Source organism: Pyrgilauda ruficollis, unplaced genomic scaffold (assembly GCF_017590135.1).
Source record: "Pyrgilauda ruficollis isolate IOZ18807 unplaced genomic scaffold, ASM1759013v1 scaffold30, whole genome shotgun sequence".
Taxonomy (NCBI): Eukaryota; Metazoa; Chordata; class Aves; order Passeriformes; family Passeridae; genus Pyrgilauda; species Pyrgilauda ruficollis.
Genome location: NW_024524378.1, coordinates 6,421,336 through 6,439,178, shown reverse-complemented (window position 1 = coordinate 6,439,178; position 17,843 = coordinate 6,421,336). Strand labels below are relative to the sequence as shown.

The 17,843-nt window shown below is 37.8% G+C and overlaps 1 protein-coding gene across 1 annotated transcript in view; it reads left to right on the top strand.

The window, feature by feature from the left end:
* Positions 1–17,843, top strand: part of SNTG1 (syntrophin gamma 1) — a 309,019-nt gene that overhangs the window by 203,008 nt on the left and 88,168 nt on the right. The window contains exons 8-11 of the mRNA XM_041473703.1: positions 3,575–3,677; positions 5,046–5,128; positions 10,338–10,468; positions 15,137–15,266. Of these exons, the coding sequence (XP_041329637.1) occupies positions 3,575–3,677; positions 5,046–5,128; positions 10,338–10,468; positions 15,137–15,266 (447 nt within the window). The remainder of the gene's footprint in view (positions 1–3,574; positions 3,678–5,045; positions 5,129–10,337; positions 10,469–15,136; positions 15,267–17,843) is intronic.

The window sequence follows — 17,843 nt, the reverse complement described above, 5'->3', positions numbered from 1 at the left end:
TGTTGTTGATTTGAAATTTTTGAAAATGTGTTTTTTATATTTAATCAAAATTAGTATTCCATCAAAAATGAGTTTCTTGTTCACTTTGTGTAGGTTGGGTCCAGTTACATCTTTTCATGTACTGGAAAATCACAGGATTATAGAATATGCTGAGTTGGAAGGGACCCGTTAAGAACATCAAGTACATCTCCTGTGCAAGACACCCCAAGAATCACACCATGTGCCTCAGGGTGTTGTCCGAACACTTCTTGTACTCTGTCAGGCTTGGTGCTGTGACCACTTCCCTGGGGAAGCTGTTCCAGTGTTCAGCCACTGCCTGGGTGCAAAACCTTTTAGTGATAGCCAAACTAAACCTCCCCTGACTCAGTTTCATGCTGTTTCCTCGAGTCCTGTCACTGGGAATGAAGAGATCAGTACCTGCTCCTCCTTGTCCTGTCCTGAGGGCGTTGAAGACCACAGTGAGTTCTCCCCTCAGTCTCCTCACTTTCAGGCTGAACATGAAACCATTCGAGGTCACATTACAAGTGGCCTCGTAAGGTTTTACCTCCAGACACTTCACCATCCTCATGGCTCTCATTTAGACACTCTCTAATAGCTTGATGTCTTTTTTATATTGTGGTGCCCTAGACTGGCCCCAGCACTCAAGATGAGGCTGCCCCAGTGCAGAGCAGAGCAGGACAGTCCCCTCCCTTGCCCAGCTGGAAATGTTGTGCCCAGGAGACATGGTTGGCCCTCCCATGGTTGGCTGCCAGGGCACTGTTGACTCATATTCCACTTGCCATTAACCAGGATGGCAAAATTATTTAAATATTTTTATTTTATGCAAATTTAGAGATGGCGTCTTTATTAGCAGTAATGAACTGAAAGTCTCTTTACTTATCTAGCTATGTTTCAGTAATATTGAATTTTGTTAACCATTTATACACAGTGGGAATGAGGCCCTAATTTAAATTCAGTACTGATACTGTTATTTGTGGCTAGCATTATCTTTAGTAATTTGATTTTTCATTTCATATGTAAATTAAAGACAAAGAATGAAAAATAACAGTAAAGCTTTCAACTGAAAGCTAGAAAAAGACAATAAAGTAATTAAAATGCTCATTTTTTTCACCTAACTTTATTTCCCAGAATGGCTTTGTTAATGACTAGAAAGTAAGCAAAATGGAATCGATAAGTCATCTGCTCTTTGTTGCAATCATTACCTAGTAGTTTTCTCTTTTAATCTTTTATCTCTCTTTAGTCTTTATTCTGCATGTCAAAATCTAGTCACTTTCTGCATTATATGCTTCGTACACTCCAAAATACAGTTCACTGAATAAGTATTCTGATTTCAACTGAAATGCGTTCCAGCTTAAAGTTTTCATCCTATGAGATAAAGAGGTTTGAGGGAGAGAGAGGTAAGAGAAAAAAGTCAGAGTAGGCTACTTATTGTCTCTTACAGGCTCTACAAAGCAATATATTATCAAGTGAAATTATGTAGACTCTTGGAAGAACGATTTAGGGCTGTTATTGTCTCAGCTTCTTTCACAGAAGATATCCACTTATCTTAAAAGGTGACTTTATAAATGAAAGTTAGTAATGCTGTAACTCCTTCACTTATTTATTCTCCGAGTAAAAAGAAATACCTTTTTTTAACAGCAGAGAGAGTAGCTGCATTTTCCTGCACTTTGTCTATCCACATCTGTTGAAACAGTAGAGAGTACATACCTCTAAGTTTCTGCTTTGGTTCTGACTACTCTGAACTGTGTGACTGCTACATAAGAGTGGAAAAGAATGAATTCTCTATGGAGGCTGGGGATATAGGATGGTATCTCTCATTGAATTCAGTACTTCATAGTCCTGGTCTATTTTTCTGCACATTACAAGTCATCTTTCTAGGAAATAATTGCTGATTACAAATTTTAAGATAGAAAATGCATCAGAACTGGGAACAGCTCATCAAAGAGACTCATGTTTCAACATAAATGATTCCATGATTCTGTGTTACAGATTAAGTTTTTGGCATGCAGTCTGTTATTAAATCTGTTGTGATGTTTCTGTGTTTATTTGCGCACATACTTATAAATACATACTAAACTGCAAAATGTGCATTGGCAACCGCTGTGCTATTTTAAACAATAAAGACCCTAAAATTTCACTGAATCAAATATTCTGTCATCATATTGTTATTCCTCTGTGGCAACCAGCATGGAGTAGGCAATATTGTTGTTCCGAGGCAAAGTTGACAATTTTTCCTGAAGAATTGCTTTAAGTTACAGCATAATGCAGTGATTCCATGTGAAAGCAGCCCAGTGTATAGTTATACACATGCATGTAAATAAATCTGTTGAGTATGTTATTGACAAGCATAATTAAAGAATAACAATGCTTCATCTATTATTTACAAGGCTTTCTCACAAGCAGCAGCATGACAGAAAGGTTACCTGTGTGTTATCCAGCTACACAGGAGAAAGGGAGCAGATATGTTCTAGTTTAAAATGATTGCCTAATATCTCACTGTGTCACAGCTCTCTCTCAGAGCAGCTCTCAGCTGCCTGTGAGCTGGCTCTTCACAGTATGAACACAGTCACTCAGAGAGGCATGGTGCAATCTTCTGTCATTGTACACCCAAATTAAATCAGCTCTTGAAGAATTTTGACGTTATAGAGCCAGAAGAGGAAAGGGATGTTCTCTGAAACAGATCTGGTTCTTCTTGGCTCTCGTAAGCCAATTCAAATGTTCCTCCTCAGCTATTTAATACAGCATTTGGTTTAGTTGCTTTTGTGCCTCCTTAATGCTACTCTTGGGAGGTGCCTGGAGTCCCTCGCTCTGCTGTATGTTTGGGGTGTCTACAGCTGTATCCCACAAAAGCTGAAGATGAGCAGAAGCCAAAGGGTAACTAGTGGGAGAGTACAGGAAGGCTAAAAGTATTCCCAGCTGGATAGGTGCTTTGTGCATTCTATGTTCAAATGCAAGCTGCCCTTTGTCAAAATCTAAGCTTGTGCTTATCTAAGATTTAAGGCTTAAAATAGGTTCTTTTCCTCTGTGTCTGTGATGAAGATTAGGTCTCTCATCCCTGCTGGAGCGCCTCAGCTAAATTTAACTCTGAGTTTTGGAAAGACTTGCTCGTAGGATTATGGTACAGCTGTGGAAACTACTGCTGTTGTTTTGGTTGAGGATTTGTAAGACAAGAGAAAATATATATGCAAAGAGAAAATATGTATTTATTTAAAAAAAATATATTTATTAAAAAAAAAAATATTCATGCTAGGGGGGATGACTGTAGACCTGAAGGAAGGAGTTACATAGCTGAATATTTTCAAGGAGAAAGTCTGCAACAGCACAGGTCAAAGCCAGCACTAACACAGAAGGGTAGTGCCCCCCTCACCCCATTAACTGTATGTCTGTCTAGAAACACAATTGACAAGCACATAGTAAGCTTTATGTCTTGCTTTCTTCTCAAACAAATGTAATTGCAATGAACTGCTAAGCAGTTACATTCTGGTATGGGAAAGCTGTGTGGTGTTGCTTACATTTGCTAATGCATTTTGGTCATAACTTTATTTCAAGGTGTCTGCCTTTATTTCTTTTCCAGGTACAGGTCCTTCGCAATGCAGGGGAAGAAGTGACCCTAACTGTGTCCTTTCTGAAAAGAGCACCTGCTTTTCTCAAACTGCCACTGAATGAAGATTGTGCATGTAAGCCTTTATTCCATGACCAAAGAACCCTCAATTCAATGCCCATGAACACTTGCAGCTTCTGAAACTACAGTTCATTGAGGGTGATTGACAGCAGCTTTTACAATCAGCATAAGTGTCTAAATATGAGTTGCTCCTATTCCCAGGGCTTGTGTTAACACTGACCTCAAGAGAAAAATTGCTATCTACGGTAGAAAAACAGATAACCAGATATTTGGCTGGTGTGAATCAGTAAAGTTGCAGGTAAAACAGTCGAATTATATTAGTTTGCAATAGCTCACATCATGGTGCAGAGTATTTAAAATCAATTTTTCAGGCAGCATCAGCTAGTATTTTAGTCCCAGGGAGTTTTTTCTTGTAAATGTGAAAATGAGATTGTGTATATATTTAGAGAACTTTGCTGTTTAAAATTCAGAGGCTTTGGTGGAGATGTCTGTCTACCTAAGAAGAAATTACTCTGGAATAATAAGTATTTTGTTTTAGTCCAAACTGAGTTTTAGTGAACTAGCCCCATGAGAGCCATATGGAGACAGCTGTCTTCCTTTAATTATATTAAATTGTAAGTGTGGATGCATAATTATAGACAATTGCAGCATATCTAACCATATTTATATATCAGCCTGTGCCTTTTGCCACCTCTGCTTTCCTTCTGCTTTTTGCTCACTAAGAGAGTAAATTAAATTGCTCAGATTTAAAGCAAAAAAACTATAAATATTTGATTTCAATACTTATAGCCTTTGATTTTAAGTTAGTAGGAATTAAATAATCTAAAATCACGAAATAGCATTTTATACAAACATTTGATGGAATATTGTCTTTTTCTTTTGCTTATGTATTAAATTTATATGAAACAAGAAAAAAATCACTCACTGTATTCTTAAATAAAAATACATCACAGTACTTTCTCCCTTTTATGAAAGGCTGTGGTACCACAAAGTAGCCTGAGTGTTGCACAGGAATGTAATTTCCTAAACCATTACAAGAACATTTAGAACTGTAAACTCCACTGAGAGTAACAAAGGGGTTACCTGACAAATTCCTTCCAGTAAAAACCAACAGAGAAGGTACACACTTCCATTTTATTGTCAAATTTGAAAGAAATGTTGTGGGATTTTTTTTCTTACCAAGGAGAAATTAATTTTGTTTTAATCAAAGCATTGGGAAAGGTTTTCTTGAGCCTCCATTTAGCTTACAAAGGCAATCCACTCAAGCCAGAAAACAGATTTGGCTGAATGGAGAAAGTAAATGAATGTTATATATGATAGAAGTTTTTTGGGTTTGAGGAGAATGCATATGTGCATATACAAATTTGAATTATGTCATCATAGATTAACGAAGAATTTTCTTGTGAATTTGTACTTGTATTAGGTGCCCCCAGTGACCAAAGCAGTGGCACATCCTCTCCACTATGTGACAGTGGTTTGCATCTCAACTACCACCCCAACAACACGGTAAGAGCTTGAATCTCCTTGATGGAATTACACAGAAGAATAATTATAGTATAATAGCTAAGTGGAAATACTAATAAAGGACATTAACAGGGAGGAGCTCTAGCTAACTCTGGAGACAGACAGTTCTGTAGTGGGAAAAAAGAGTAGCCAGAAATTATGGCTGGGAATTAAAATGTGACAAATTATTACAGCTGAGTTTGTGCCTTGATGCAAGTGATTACTGTTTACTTGGGCAGTAGGGATTTTGCAAAAGTTTTTCCTTCTAAATTTTTTTCTCTGCATAGGAATTAAAATTCTTAAAATGAAAATATTTCTATTTATAAAAACAGAAGAAAAGTTTTTTGAGAATATTTTCCATTACTTATATTGTGTGCATTATCTAAAGCTTTTGGCAAAAGATGATTAGGTGCATGTTTTTGCCTATTTTTAAGGTGAGAGTGTTTTACTTCTGGTAATGTGTACTTAAAATCTTATCTGAATTGGGATAACATTATGGAGCAGAGTGTCTCTGGGATAAAAGGCTACAGATGTCTGATCAGATATTTACTAAAAGACTTCTTTGAAGTGCAACAAGGGACTTAAAAACTTTTTCTTAGCCAGAAAATGCAAAATTTCCTTTATTTTATACAGTTCTAAAGGTTTTTTTTGCTCACTGTTTGGCTTTGTGATAGATGGAAATAGAAAAATAAATAGAAAAATAAAAATATAGATCATAATTAAAAAAAAAAATTAAAACCTGAAACATAAGCCATACTAAGCAGCTATTTCTAGTTTCTATCTTGTTTTATTGTGCTTTCATATTTTTCTATTAAAGGTTTTAAATAGCAGCCCACAGATTTAAATATCAATGCCACAGATTTAAACACAATTGTAATCTGGAAAACTCTTGAGAATTGTGCACATTTTAGGAAGTGGAATTTATAAACAGATAACATCAATAAAATTGATATCAAAGAACAATAAAAATATATGTAACTTGTGCAGCAACAACAAAAGCAGACTTGTCTCAGGAGTTTATATCGGTATGTATGTCTGTGTGTAAAACGGCTATGGCAGTAGATCCTAAGCTGATTAATTCACCTAACCACTACAATTCTAATTTTGCTTTTATGTTAAAAAACATGCTTTCCTTTGTGAATTCTTTTTTTGCAGGTGTCAAAACTAATCTAGATGAGCTGTAGTTTCTATTTGAACTGACAATAATTTACTGAAACCAAGTGTTTTTCTTTCAGTTTAAAGAATATAATCTTGTGTCACAAGCCTATAATTCACCCTAAATTAAATTTTCAAGTGAAGACCCAAGATGTGGTTCTGACATGTCCCCTTGTCATGGGAACAGAGTTCTTCATAAAACCAAACCTTTGTATGAGTTCCTAAGCTATGTACAACTCTTATGCCACAGATCTGAATTTTTCACAGAATATTTTTTAGAAGGAAGTATGACAGCTGGATAAACATGATCAGTGAGCAACTGGCTCATGGTTGGACCCGAAGAGTTACAGTAAACAGAGTGAATTTAGGTGACTTGTCACTAGTGGGGCTCTGCTGTATCTTAGGCTCAGTCCTCATCAACATTTTGATCAGTGACTTGGGTTCAGGACTCAAAGGGATACTAAGTAAGTTTGCGGATGATACAAAAATTTGGAGGGACTTTTGATTCCCTCAAAAGCAGGGAGGCTTTACAGAGAGACCTTGTCAAATCTGTGGGCTGAGCAGCCATCAACCTATGAAATTTAACAAGGGCGAGCTGGATTCTGCACGTGGGAGGGGCAGCCTCTGGATGTACAGGCAGGCTGGGGAAGGAGAAGCTGGTAAGCAGTGTCACAGAAAGGGACCTGGGGACCCTGGTCGATGGCAAAGTGAACGTGAGCCAGCAGTGCCCTGGCAGCCAGGAGGGCCAACCCTGTCCTGGGCTGCATCAGGCACAGCATCGCCAGCCTGGCAAGGGAGGGGATTGTCCTGCTCTGCTCTGCTCTGCTCTGGGACTGCTTCACCTCGAGTGCTGGGGGCAGTGTATAAAACTGTATAAAAATAGTATAAAACAGGTACAAAGCTGTTAGAGAGCTCCAAAGGAGGTCAACAAAGATGGTGAAGGATCTGGAGGAGAAGCTGTATGAGAAGAGGTCACTTGTTCTGTGCAGCCTCAAGAGGAGGCTGAGGGGAGACCTCATTGCAACTTCCTTGTGAGAGGAAGAAGAGAGGCAGGCACTGATCCCTTCTTCTGTGTGACCAGTGATAGGACCCAAGGGAATGTTGTGTCTATGAGGTTTAGGTTGGGTATTAAAACAAGGTTCTTTGCTTAGGGGATGGAACACTGGAACAGGCTCCCCAGGGAAGTGGTTACAGCATCAGCTTCACAGAGGGCAAGAAAAAACTCTCAGGAACATTGTGAGATTGTTGGGGATGTCCTGTGCAAGGACAAGAGTTGGACTTGATGATCCTTGGGGTCCCATCCAACTCAGACATTCAATGATTCTGTGAAGTACAGCCACAGTCCTGTTTCTTAATTTATAGTCTTTTTAATTCACTTAAAGGAGGCTTTTGACTCAGAACTTGGAGTAGACAAGACTTTGGTCTTTTGTCAACAGTTTACAGAGTTATGCAGTCTAAAGGTAGGGTTAACATTTTTGTTGTAGCCTATATAGGCCATATCTAGGCCTACAGTTTGTACCTGAACTTTTACTGCTTTTCATCTTTTCCCCAAGTTTAATCACAGGTAAAGAAAGGTTCCCAGAAGCAAAGAGAAAACATTAAAAATTCAAGATGTACAAAACAACATTCTAGCATAGTCTTCCTAGTAATAATTTATTTATTTTTATTGAATCTGTAGAATTTCTCACCAGAAATTCAGTGTTTCAACTAAGTGAACTACCTGTAAAAATCTTGCTGTTCAGCTAACATGATATTTATTGTGATATTTTGTTTCATATATGTAAAAGATATATGAACATATATGCAAAACTAAAGTTCAAATTGGTAAAGTTTTATAAATCCTTTATAATCTTACACAGGATGTACACTCTAGAAAAATAGAAGGTGTACTTAATTTTGGTAATATTAATATTATAAAAGATAGTAAGAAAAATATAAAGTTTGAGATTTAAAACAATGTAAATCAGCAGGTTTCATTTTACTGATATGTTGATATACTGTCACTTGTTACTTGGGGGAAGAGGCCAACACTCAGCTGGCTACAGCCTCATTTCAGGTGGTTGTAGAGAGTGATAAGTTCTCCCTGAGCCTTTCTTTCTCCAGGCTGAACAACCTCACCTCCCCCAGCTCCTTCTCACAGGACTTGTGCTCCAGACCCTTTTCCAACCATGTTGCCCTTTTCTGGACACGCTGCAGCACCTCATCGTCCTTGTTGGAGTGAGTGGCACAGCACTGAATACAGCACTCAAGGTGTGGCCTCACCAGTGCCAAATACAGGGGAACAGTCACTGCCCTGGTCCTGCTGGCCCCACGTTTTCTCATCAGGATGCCAATGGCCTTCTTGGCCGTCTGGGCACACACTGACTCATGGTCAGCTGTGTTGACCAGCACCCCCAGGTCCTTTCTCATCATACAGGTTTCTAGTCACTCTGCCCACAGCCTGTAGTGCTGCCTGGGGTTGTTTTGGCAAAAGTGCAGGACCTGGAGCTTTGTCTTGTGAATCTCATACAATCGGCCTCAGTCCATTGATTCAGTCTGTCCAGATCCCCCTGCAGAGCCTTCCTACCCTCCAGCAGATCAGCACGCCTGTCCAGCTTGATGTCAGCTGTGAACTCATGGTGCACTTCATCCCCTCTTCCAGATCATCAGTATTAAATATTAAACAGTGCCGGCCCCAACACTGAGCCCTAGATAACACCAGCCATGACTGTCCACCAACTGAATGTATCTCCACTCACTACCACTCTCTGGGCTTCTCCATCCAGCCATTTTTTTAACCAGTGAACTGTGTATCCATTGAAGCCAGGAGCAGCCAGTTTCTCTAGGAAAATGCTGTGCCAAAGGCTTTACTAAAGTCCAGGTTGAGAACATCTACATCCTTTCCCTCGTCCAATAGATTGGTCACCTGGTCATAAATGGAGATCAGGCTGGTCAGGCAGGATGTGCCTTACATGAACCTTTGCTGGCTGGGCCTGATTCCCTGTTTGTCCTGTACATGGTGTGGGATGGCACTCAGGATGATCTGCTCCATGACCTGCCCCAGGTCCAGCTGACAGGCCTGTAGTTCTCCAGATCCTCCTAATGGCCTGTCTTGTAGATGGCAACATATTTGCCAACTTCCTGTCAATTGAGACCTCACTGGTTAGCCGGTACTGCTGGTAAATGATGGAAAGTGACTCACTGAGCATTTGTGCCAGCTCCCTCACTATCCTTCTGTGGATCCCACCTGGCCACGTAGACCTGTGTGTGCCTAACTGCGGCAGCAGATCACTGACCACTTCCCCTTGGATTATGGTAGTTTCAGTCTGCTCCCTATCCCTGTCTCCCAGCTCAGAGGTTTGCTACCAGGCAAATAACTGGTCTTACTATTAAAGATTGTGGTAAAGAAGGCATTAAATACCTCAGCCTTTTCCTCATCCTTTGTTGCTGTGAGAAGGCACTTTGAAGAATCGTGCTCTCTCAGAAAAATAACATCATCGTTAGCACTATTTTATAAAGCATTTTATAAAGAAAGAGATGTATTTTTAGAAACAGATGTTGATAATTTAACTTTTTATAAGCATTTTTCATGGAAATCTATATTCTTTAAAAATGCTGGTCAAATTAGATTCTAGATATTTAAATACTCATTCTTTGTAGATATGATCACATAAACATGATAAAGTTCAGTTTTCATATAAGCAATGTCTTCTGTAAGTAGGTAAAATTAAAATATTCATCACTTCAGCATGTAGTTTTGACAATTTTGACAATTTTCATCACATGTTAAATTCCATTCCCAATTACCATGTTTTGAGGTGATATCATTAGAAAAGATATGTATGTAAATGTGTACAGAGCCACAGGAAACTACTGAATTATGGTTGTATTGTGAATAATTTAGAGGTCCCATTCAGAGTCTTTCCAGTGCTTACTAAAACTAATGACAAGTGACTTGGGAAAAATGAAACACTGCCAAATTAACTATAAGTCTTTGAAGTCTATCTGTTTATTTCCGAATCCGCTGAGTACTTACAATGAAGTTCAAAACTGAGAAGAACCTTTTAATGTTTTTCAGGATACGTTATCATGTTCCTCATGGCCAGCATCCCCAGGACTTAGGTGGGAGAAGAGGTGGTGTGATCTACGATTAATTCCACTTCTTCATTCACGATTTTCCCAGTACCTTCCAGGATCAGATTTGTGCAGGTAAAGAAGTTCTGAAGGCTGAAACTTGACTTCTTGGTTGACAGATGCATGCCCTAAGGAGTTGCCTTGTTGGAGAAATTGCATTATTAGTTCCATGGCAGCTGACAGATACATGAAATATAGGAGCTTTCATAAAGGTCTTTCTGGGTCCACCTTGGCTCATGTTCTCCTCTGACATCAACTGGACCTGGTACGTGAGGAGATGATGGGTGATCTTTTACTTGCATTTAGTGCTCAGCACCTTTTGCAGTTTGAGATGAAACATATGTCATCATAATTAATAGCTGCTAATGCTCCTGTCCTCAAAAGCTTCTTTCTAAGCAGCTTGTTTTTATATCTTTGATATTTGCAATGGATTATGGCATTGAGGTCTACAATGTGATTACATTTTAAAATGTATTTCCTTCTGTTTGTGTTAAATACATCATCTGACACCTACATTGGGTGAAATAATCTTGTTTGAGAGCAGCAAGGGCTGGCTGCCCCATGAGGAAGATAAGCCAAGAGAGAGGGTGGCAATGAGGCTGGACAAGGAGTAGTCCATGTAGACAAAGATCCTACCCCACTGCTCCCCATGGAGGAACAGAGAAGGCTTAGGGACAGTCTTCAGAGGAGTCCATAGTGGTCAGGTGGGGCTGGGAAGTCAGCCTAGAGGTCCAAATCAGTGGGATACATGTCCAGGCACAGGAGTGGCTGCAACCATACTCCAGTGAGGACCATGAGCAAGAGCCTGAGCTGATAAGAATCTCCCAGTTCTTGTACTTCTTTGCTTTATGTTTTTAGCTACAGTAGGGAGTTGTTGTTTTTGGTTTTGTTGTTTGTTTTTTTTGGGTTTTTTTTTTTTGTTTCCATATAGCAAAGGTTATTTTTTCCCATGTTTTACTTTTCATGTGTTAACATTTAATTTCATTGTCACAATCACAATATATAGCTATCCAAAGCTCATAGCCACTATGTGATGGGTTGACCATGGCTGGACGCAAAGTATCAGCCAAGTTTCTCTATCACTCCCCTCCTCAGCAGGACAGAGGGGAAGAAAATAAGATTGAAATATTATGATGAGTTAAGATAAAGGCAGTTTAATAAAGCAAAAGCAAAGACCACACATGGAAGCAAAAAAAACCAAAATATTTGTTCTCTACTTCCCATCAGCAGGTGAAGTTCAGTCACTTCCTGGGAAGTAGGGCTTTGGTACACGTAGTAGTTGCTCTGGAAGACGAGTGTCATAATTAATTCCCCTCCACACCTTCCTTTCTCCTAGCTTTCATTGCTGAGCAGATGTCATTTGGTATAGAATATCCTTTTGATCAGTTTGGGTCATCTGTCCTGGCTATTTCCCCTCCCAAGATTTTGTTTCCCCAGCCTGTTGGTGAGGAGGGAATGTTGGAACAACAGCTCTGATGCCATGCCAATTCTGCTTAGCGGTAGCCAAAATAATGTTGTGCAATCAATATCTTTCTACCTACCCATACAAAGCACAACACTATGAGGGCTGCTGTGGGGGAAATAAAATTCATTTCAGAAAGACCCAGTCTAGACCTAGAACCTGACATTGTTTAATTTAATATAATAATTTAATATTATCCTAATAAATCAGAAGAAATTAGGAGGGACGACAAGAATATTCTGTAATGATTACTGTTTGTAAAGCAATGAAATAGAAATGAAAGTAGCTACAAAGTCCAACAAGGCAAGTATATAAGATCATACTTGTTAAAACTTTTAAGCATGTAGCTATTGTGTGGATTCATTTATCATCTATATATATAAAAATTAAGTTCTCACACTGAAATACTTCTGTGAGCTCTAGTATGGAAAGACATTAACCGTAGGAAAGCTGTGTACAGCTACAGAGCAGGTTACTCCATAATTTCTTCTAATGAACCCCCTAGGAGTAGATTTATGAAACTTCCAGAAACTTAGGGAAGAGAAATCTTCTTCAATCTGTTTGGGATTTTTGTGGAGTTAATTTTACTGGTTTTTATTGGTATTCAATAAACATTTGAAAGTTGCACAAAAGCTGTGCACTGCCTTGGTTGGTTCTTAGGGCTGTTGTTTCTTAGAATTACACTGCCTAGGTCTGCCAGCCATTTCTCCTGTTCACAGAGCTGAAATTAATGCAGGTTAGGCAGTAGCTGTTGTAGATCATTGGAGCCAAAGCCAGCCTGCAGCTTTTGACCAGTAATAGTAGGGTCATATTTACCTGGCTGCGTGAACCTCCGTCTGTGGAGGAGCAGTGGCTGGCCCAGGGAGGCAAGGTGGAAACCAAAGTCTACAAAGGCTTCTTGGCCGAACTGAACTGGAGCAGGATCAAGTCACCAGAGAGGCAGGAGGTGTTCTACTATATTCTGTGGAAGCCTTCAGCATAAATGAAGCATAAAGCACCCAAAAGCATAACATAAAATCTGAGACCTATTCTACTGTGTACTTCAGATAAGGTATTGAATTGAATGGAATTACTCACATGGAAAATTAGCACATAAGCAGCTGTTCATAGATCTAGGGTTTTAAAATTCAGTCTTCTGCATCAATAAAAAACAAGCTTAATATTTATATTATAGAACGTGTACATAACAAAGGAAGTGTCTCAGGTAGTAATGATATACCTGAGATCTGAACTTCTAGAAAATAAAGGTATATTAGTATGAAACAAAATACCTGAACTCATACTCAAACCTTGAAAAACTCCTCTGATATTTTTTCCTTTTGTCCTTCTGTTCTAACATGAAGAAATAAGTATTAAAAAAACCCAAAAATGCAGGATGTGTATGAGAGAGGGTTTTTCTTAAAGCATAGAACCAACATTTTATGTTGCTAGCAAGACAGTTTATACGACTATTTAAAATTACTGGAAACATTTTTAAATGTTACTCCCTCTCAGAATTTGTTATGAGAGAAAGGTAGATACTTTTTTAAGGGACTACTAGAAACATCAACATAAAAGAAAGGGTATTAAAAATAATATATGGACGCATCATGAAATGAAAGCTAATGCATTACATTTTCCATAGTTAGTATTTACAAGGCTGTTTTCACTATGTAAAGCCTAATAACTTTTTATAATTCAGCATTTGATATGGAAATATATTGTTCTCACATACATAAATAAATGCTAGCAGCACTACCTGAAGTTTCTTTTAATATATCTTCCTCAAAATTTTACTGCAATTATTGTGAAAATGAGTCTGAAAGAAGTCTGTCTTGGTTGTTTGTTTTCTTTTTTTTTGTTTTGTTTTTGGTTTTTTTTTTTTGTTTAAAAAACCCAAACTGTTGCACAGTGGGTTTTTTTTTTTTTTTTTTTGGTGTGGATTTATAGAAAAATCACTACACCTGAGAAAGAGAACTAAACTTCTGGATTTAAATAAACCAAAGAACTCTGAAAGAGCATGTTAATATAAGCCTCATTATCCTGAAAAAAGCTGGTTCTCATGCTAGAACACTCAAAGCAAAGGCAAGGCTCTAGTTCATTTCTGTTGCTTCTCCTGACTGAAGAAACAGTCTGTTCTCAACATGGATAGAGTGAAGACAAATATTAGCCTTACATTTAATACAACTAGAATAAAATTTTAAGAGGTAAAAGAACCCAAACAAGCAGCTTTTCAAAATTGATATCTGTCTTCAGGTGCCAGAAGTTGTCAATAGTGACACTCAGTTTTACTCTGGAGATAACAGGCACTTTGCTTGAGTCATTTTCAAAGCATCTGAATGATGGAGTTAATCTTAACTATGAATTGGTCATTAACAGTTGGGCTTGTAGCAGAATGTCAGCAGTGGAACTTGGTGTTCTCTGTATGTTCAGTAATCTCCTGTTCTGGGATATGGATTATTATTGAGGTTTTTCAGTTTTGAAGACAGAGACCTGTGAGCCTTACAAGAGCTTTTAACAAATAAAGCAATTTACTGAAGAAATTAGGTCTGTTACTGCTTTGGCATCTGAAAAATTTTCTCTTGTTCTAGAATTGCTCAGTGTCTGGAAGTGGAAAATCAGTATATAATGCATGATAGATTTTTGTATATATGCCCAGATTGGTTCTGGGGGTAGAGGCAGAGGTAGGAGTGTATTTTGGTAATGATCCTGTTTTCAGAAATGCAGTTGGAAAGGTCATTAATGCTACTTGATCAATTTTTACTTCTCCAATTTTTCCATCAGTAATTTAGAAGAGAAGCACAATTCTATAAGCTTGAGCAGCCAACAAGGGGCCTCCAGACAGTAATCCAAAAGTGTTTAGACACTATATTATAAAAATAAAACAAAGGTGTTGAGAAAATATACTGGTGTTCACTGAATTTGCCAAATTATTGCCTATGGTTTCTAATGCACTTTCCTTCTCTGTAGCCTGCTGTATTAAAGTATTAAGTCTTAGGTAAGCATTAACTCTATCACTTGTTCAGCTTCTGAGGTTGTACAGCCTGCTGGTCAAGTCTGTGGAGCTGGTCTATGGATTTTTTATAGCCTTATGGAAGTTTAATGTTGTCTGAGTTGACCTTTTAGCATGATTGTTTTAATATGTCAGGTATTTATAAAACGGAAAACCAGCGTTTTGTCAGTGTTCACTGGCTGACCTTCATTGTGGTTGAAAGGAAAACATTTTTACAAGTATTGTTAAGATGATATGCTAGAAAAGATAAAATTTTCTTCTGACCTGATCTGTTATGATATGTCTATAGGCAAAATGCGTTCCAAGTAATTGCTGTGGATGGGGTTTGCAGTGGAATAATTCAGTGTCTTTCTGCTGAAGACTGTATTGACTGGCTACAAGCAATAGCAAGTAACATTTCCAACCTCACAAAGCACAATGTAAGTATGGATCCAAGTAAGCCAGAAGGTTTCCTAATCATATTTGATTATAACTGTCATAAAAGCCTAATGGGTTCACACACAGAATTATCTGCATATAAACAATGCTTGAGGCTGTTTGAGAGAAGTCAAATCAAGTTTGTTGTCAAATCCGACTCTGTGAGAAACCATTGAATAGGAAAATATTCTTCCCTACAGTCATATAATTCACTTTGTTGCTATCAGAGTTATTCGCTTCATAGCTATACCAATTAGGATTAGAAGCAAAGACCAGACACACAGGAGGAAGCCAGGTGTGGTGCAGGAGCACATAGGTAATACAAAAATTCTGTACTTTCTTCATAGTACATGTCTACAGAAACTGGTATAACCAGATCTGAATTAGATTTTAGGTCCGTCTAGGTGTCGTTTATCAGGATGGGAAAGGCAAGGTGCTTCTGTGGTGTAGATACAGACATTTGTTATCAGCAGTGATTAAATGCATTTATGCTTCATGCACGGCACTCTTACCATCTGAACTTGTGGGATAGATACCAATTTTTATTGAAGCAGATATAAATGTTCTGTAAAAGTTTTTTCAAATACTCAGTTCTATTAAGAGGTCTTCTGGACCTGCCTGGAATGTATTTACATTTAAAAATGAACATGTAGTTCTCCATGTATAGAAATCCGTATGATACCTTCCGTGGTTTTCCTAAAAAACTGAGAACACATGGGGAACTCCATTATTTTGAACTGAGTTATAGCAAGGAAGCCCTTGAGGATTTAATTTATATTTCCTTAAATCTGCTTTAGCTTCCCGAATCTGTCTCTGAATTTTCTTTTGTTTCAAATATAGGGAACACATTGAAGGAAGCTGTATTTTTTTGAGATTTATAATCAAGATGCAAAACTGTGTTCCATCTGGCAGCAATATGTAAAAGTCATTGTATTATAAAAACATGACAGACATGAATTCATCTGCCATCTGCAAGCTTCCATGCTGTACCAGCGAACTTTATGGCTATTTATTCATACTTAAAATGCTGTTGCTATGTAGAACCTTTATTGTCTTGCTAGGCACCCCGACAACTGAGGCTTCTGGGTTTTTTTCACTTGCCATCTTTACTTCAGTCTGCTAATGGTTCTTGCTACTTAAATTGGTGGATTTATTTGCTTGTAACAGTAGGCAGAGGCACCTAAATTTTACAGGTGTTTTGAAACACTTCAGCTCTGATGAGACTATAATTATGGTTACTTAGCATAACTTGAATTTTGGCAATGCAATGTTATTACATGAATTTTTTTCTGAGTACAGTTTATAATTCTACACTGGTTTCCATACATACAGAAAGAAATTATCTAATGCTTTCTAAGAGGTAAATAGCCTAAATTATGCAGCTGTTATGCCAGTCTTTGTACTTACTTTACCCCAAAGACATCCTGTAAAGTAGCCCTGAGAGTTATGGCTTATGATAATTATCCATGTGTCTAATTTTAGAATTGTCCTATTTGTTCATAGCTCTTACAAATTTATGGAAAACTATGACACTCTCCTTCCTGTAATATACTTTTCTTTTAAATTGTCAGTTGCCAGAAAGAATTAGTTATTTGACAGCACAAGTGATAAGTGAATATAAGAAACCTGAGGAACACAGAGAGGGAAAAAACCCAAACTGTTGCACAGAAGAATGATTAGATGTGATTAGAGGTCCCTGTATTTTTTTTTTCCTTACGAGATGGCTATTGACATGCACATACTGTTGATGTTAGCATTTTTCCTATCTGAGAGAGGCATTTACTCACAGTCATTCTCCCTTACTGTGTCATCCAGAGCCAAAGAAACAGAGAGAGTTAAGGATTTTTTCCTAAGTCTTTGGATAAATTGACCAATTTTTAGTTTCAATTAACTTCTCATTCCTATCTAGTGGTTACAGAAAATAATCTGTTTAATTAAAATACCATGCAGCTCATATAAATATTGACTTACATCATGTTTCTCATATCTATCTACATTTTGTAAAAAAAAAAAAAAAGGAAATAGAATCAGAAAAAAGGACTATAACAGCTAGATTGTTAATGAAAGCACTTCCTTTACCCTGGATCAAATCTGGGCTCTGTACATTTTGGTGGAATTTCTCTTGCCTAACTTCAAATGTCTTAAAGCAGAAAATCCAGAGTGAATCTTATTATTTACTGTTGACATCCATTTTATAATGAAATCAATTCCCTAGGGCATGTCTGTCTTTCCTTTGACTGGTAAAGGACCCTAGGGTGGTGAGTTCATACTTGATACCTAAGGAGATAGATATATATCCTGATAACCTGTCATTTGTGTCTTTGAGAGGCCAAAGCGAGTTTTTCTGAATAAATCTCCCCAAGAAATGCCTGGATATTTTTGACAAAAAAAAAAAATAGGTGGTATACTGGTCTGATTCAGAAAATTTGAATTATTTTACTTTTTCACACACAAACTGACTGAAAAATATTATCTGATGGTTCAAATCCCCAAAAATGTGAATAACAAGTCCTATGTTGCCACATGTATGTAACAGTTCTGAATATGGGTCCCTGACTCCAAAATACCTTGTTGAACCT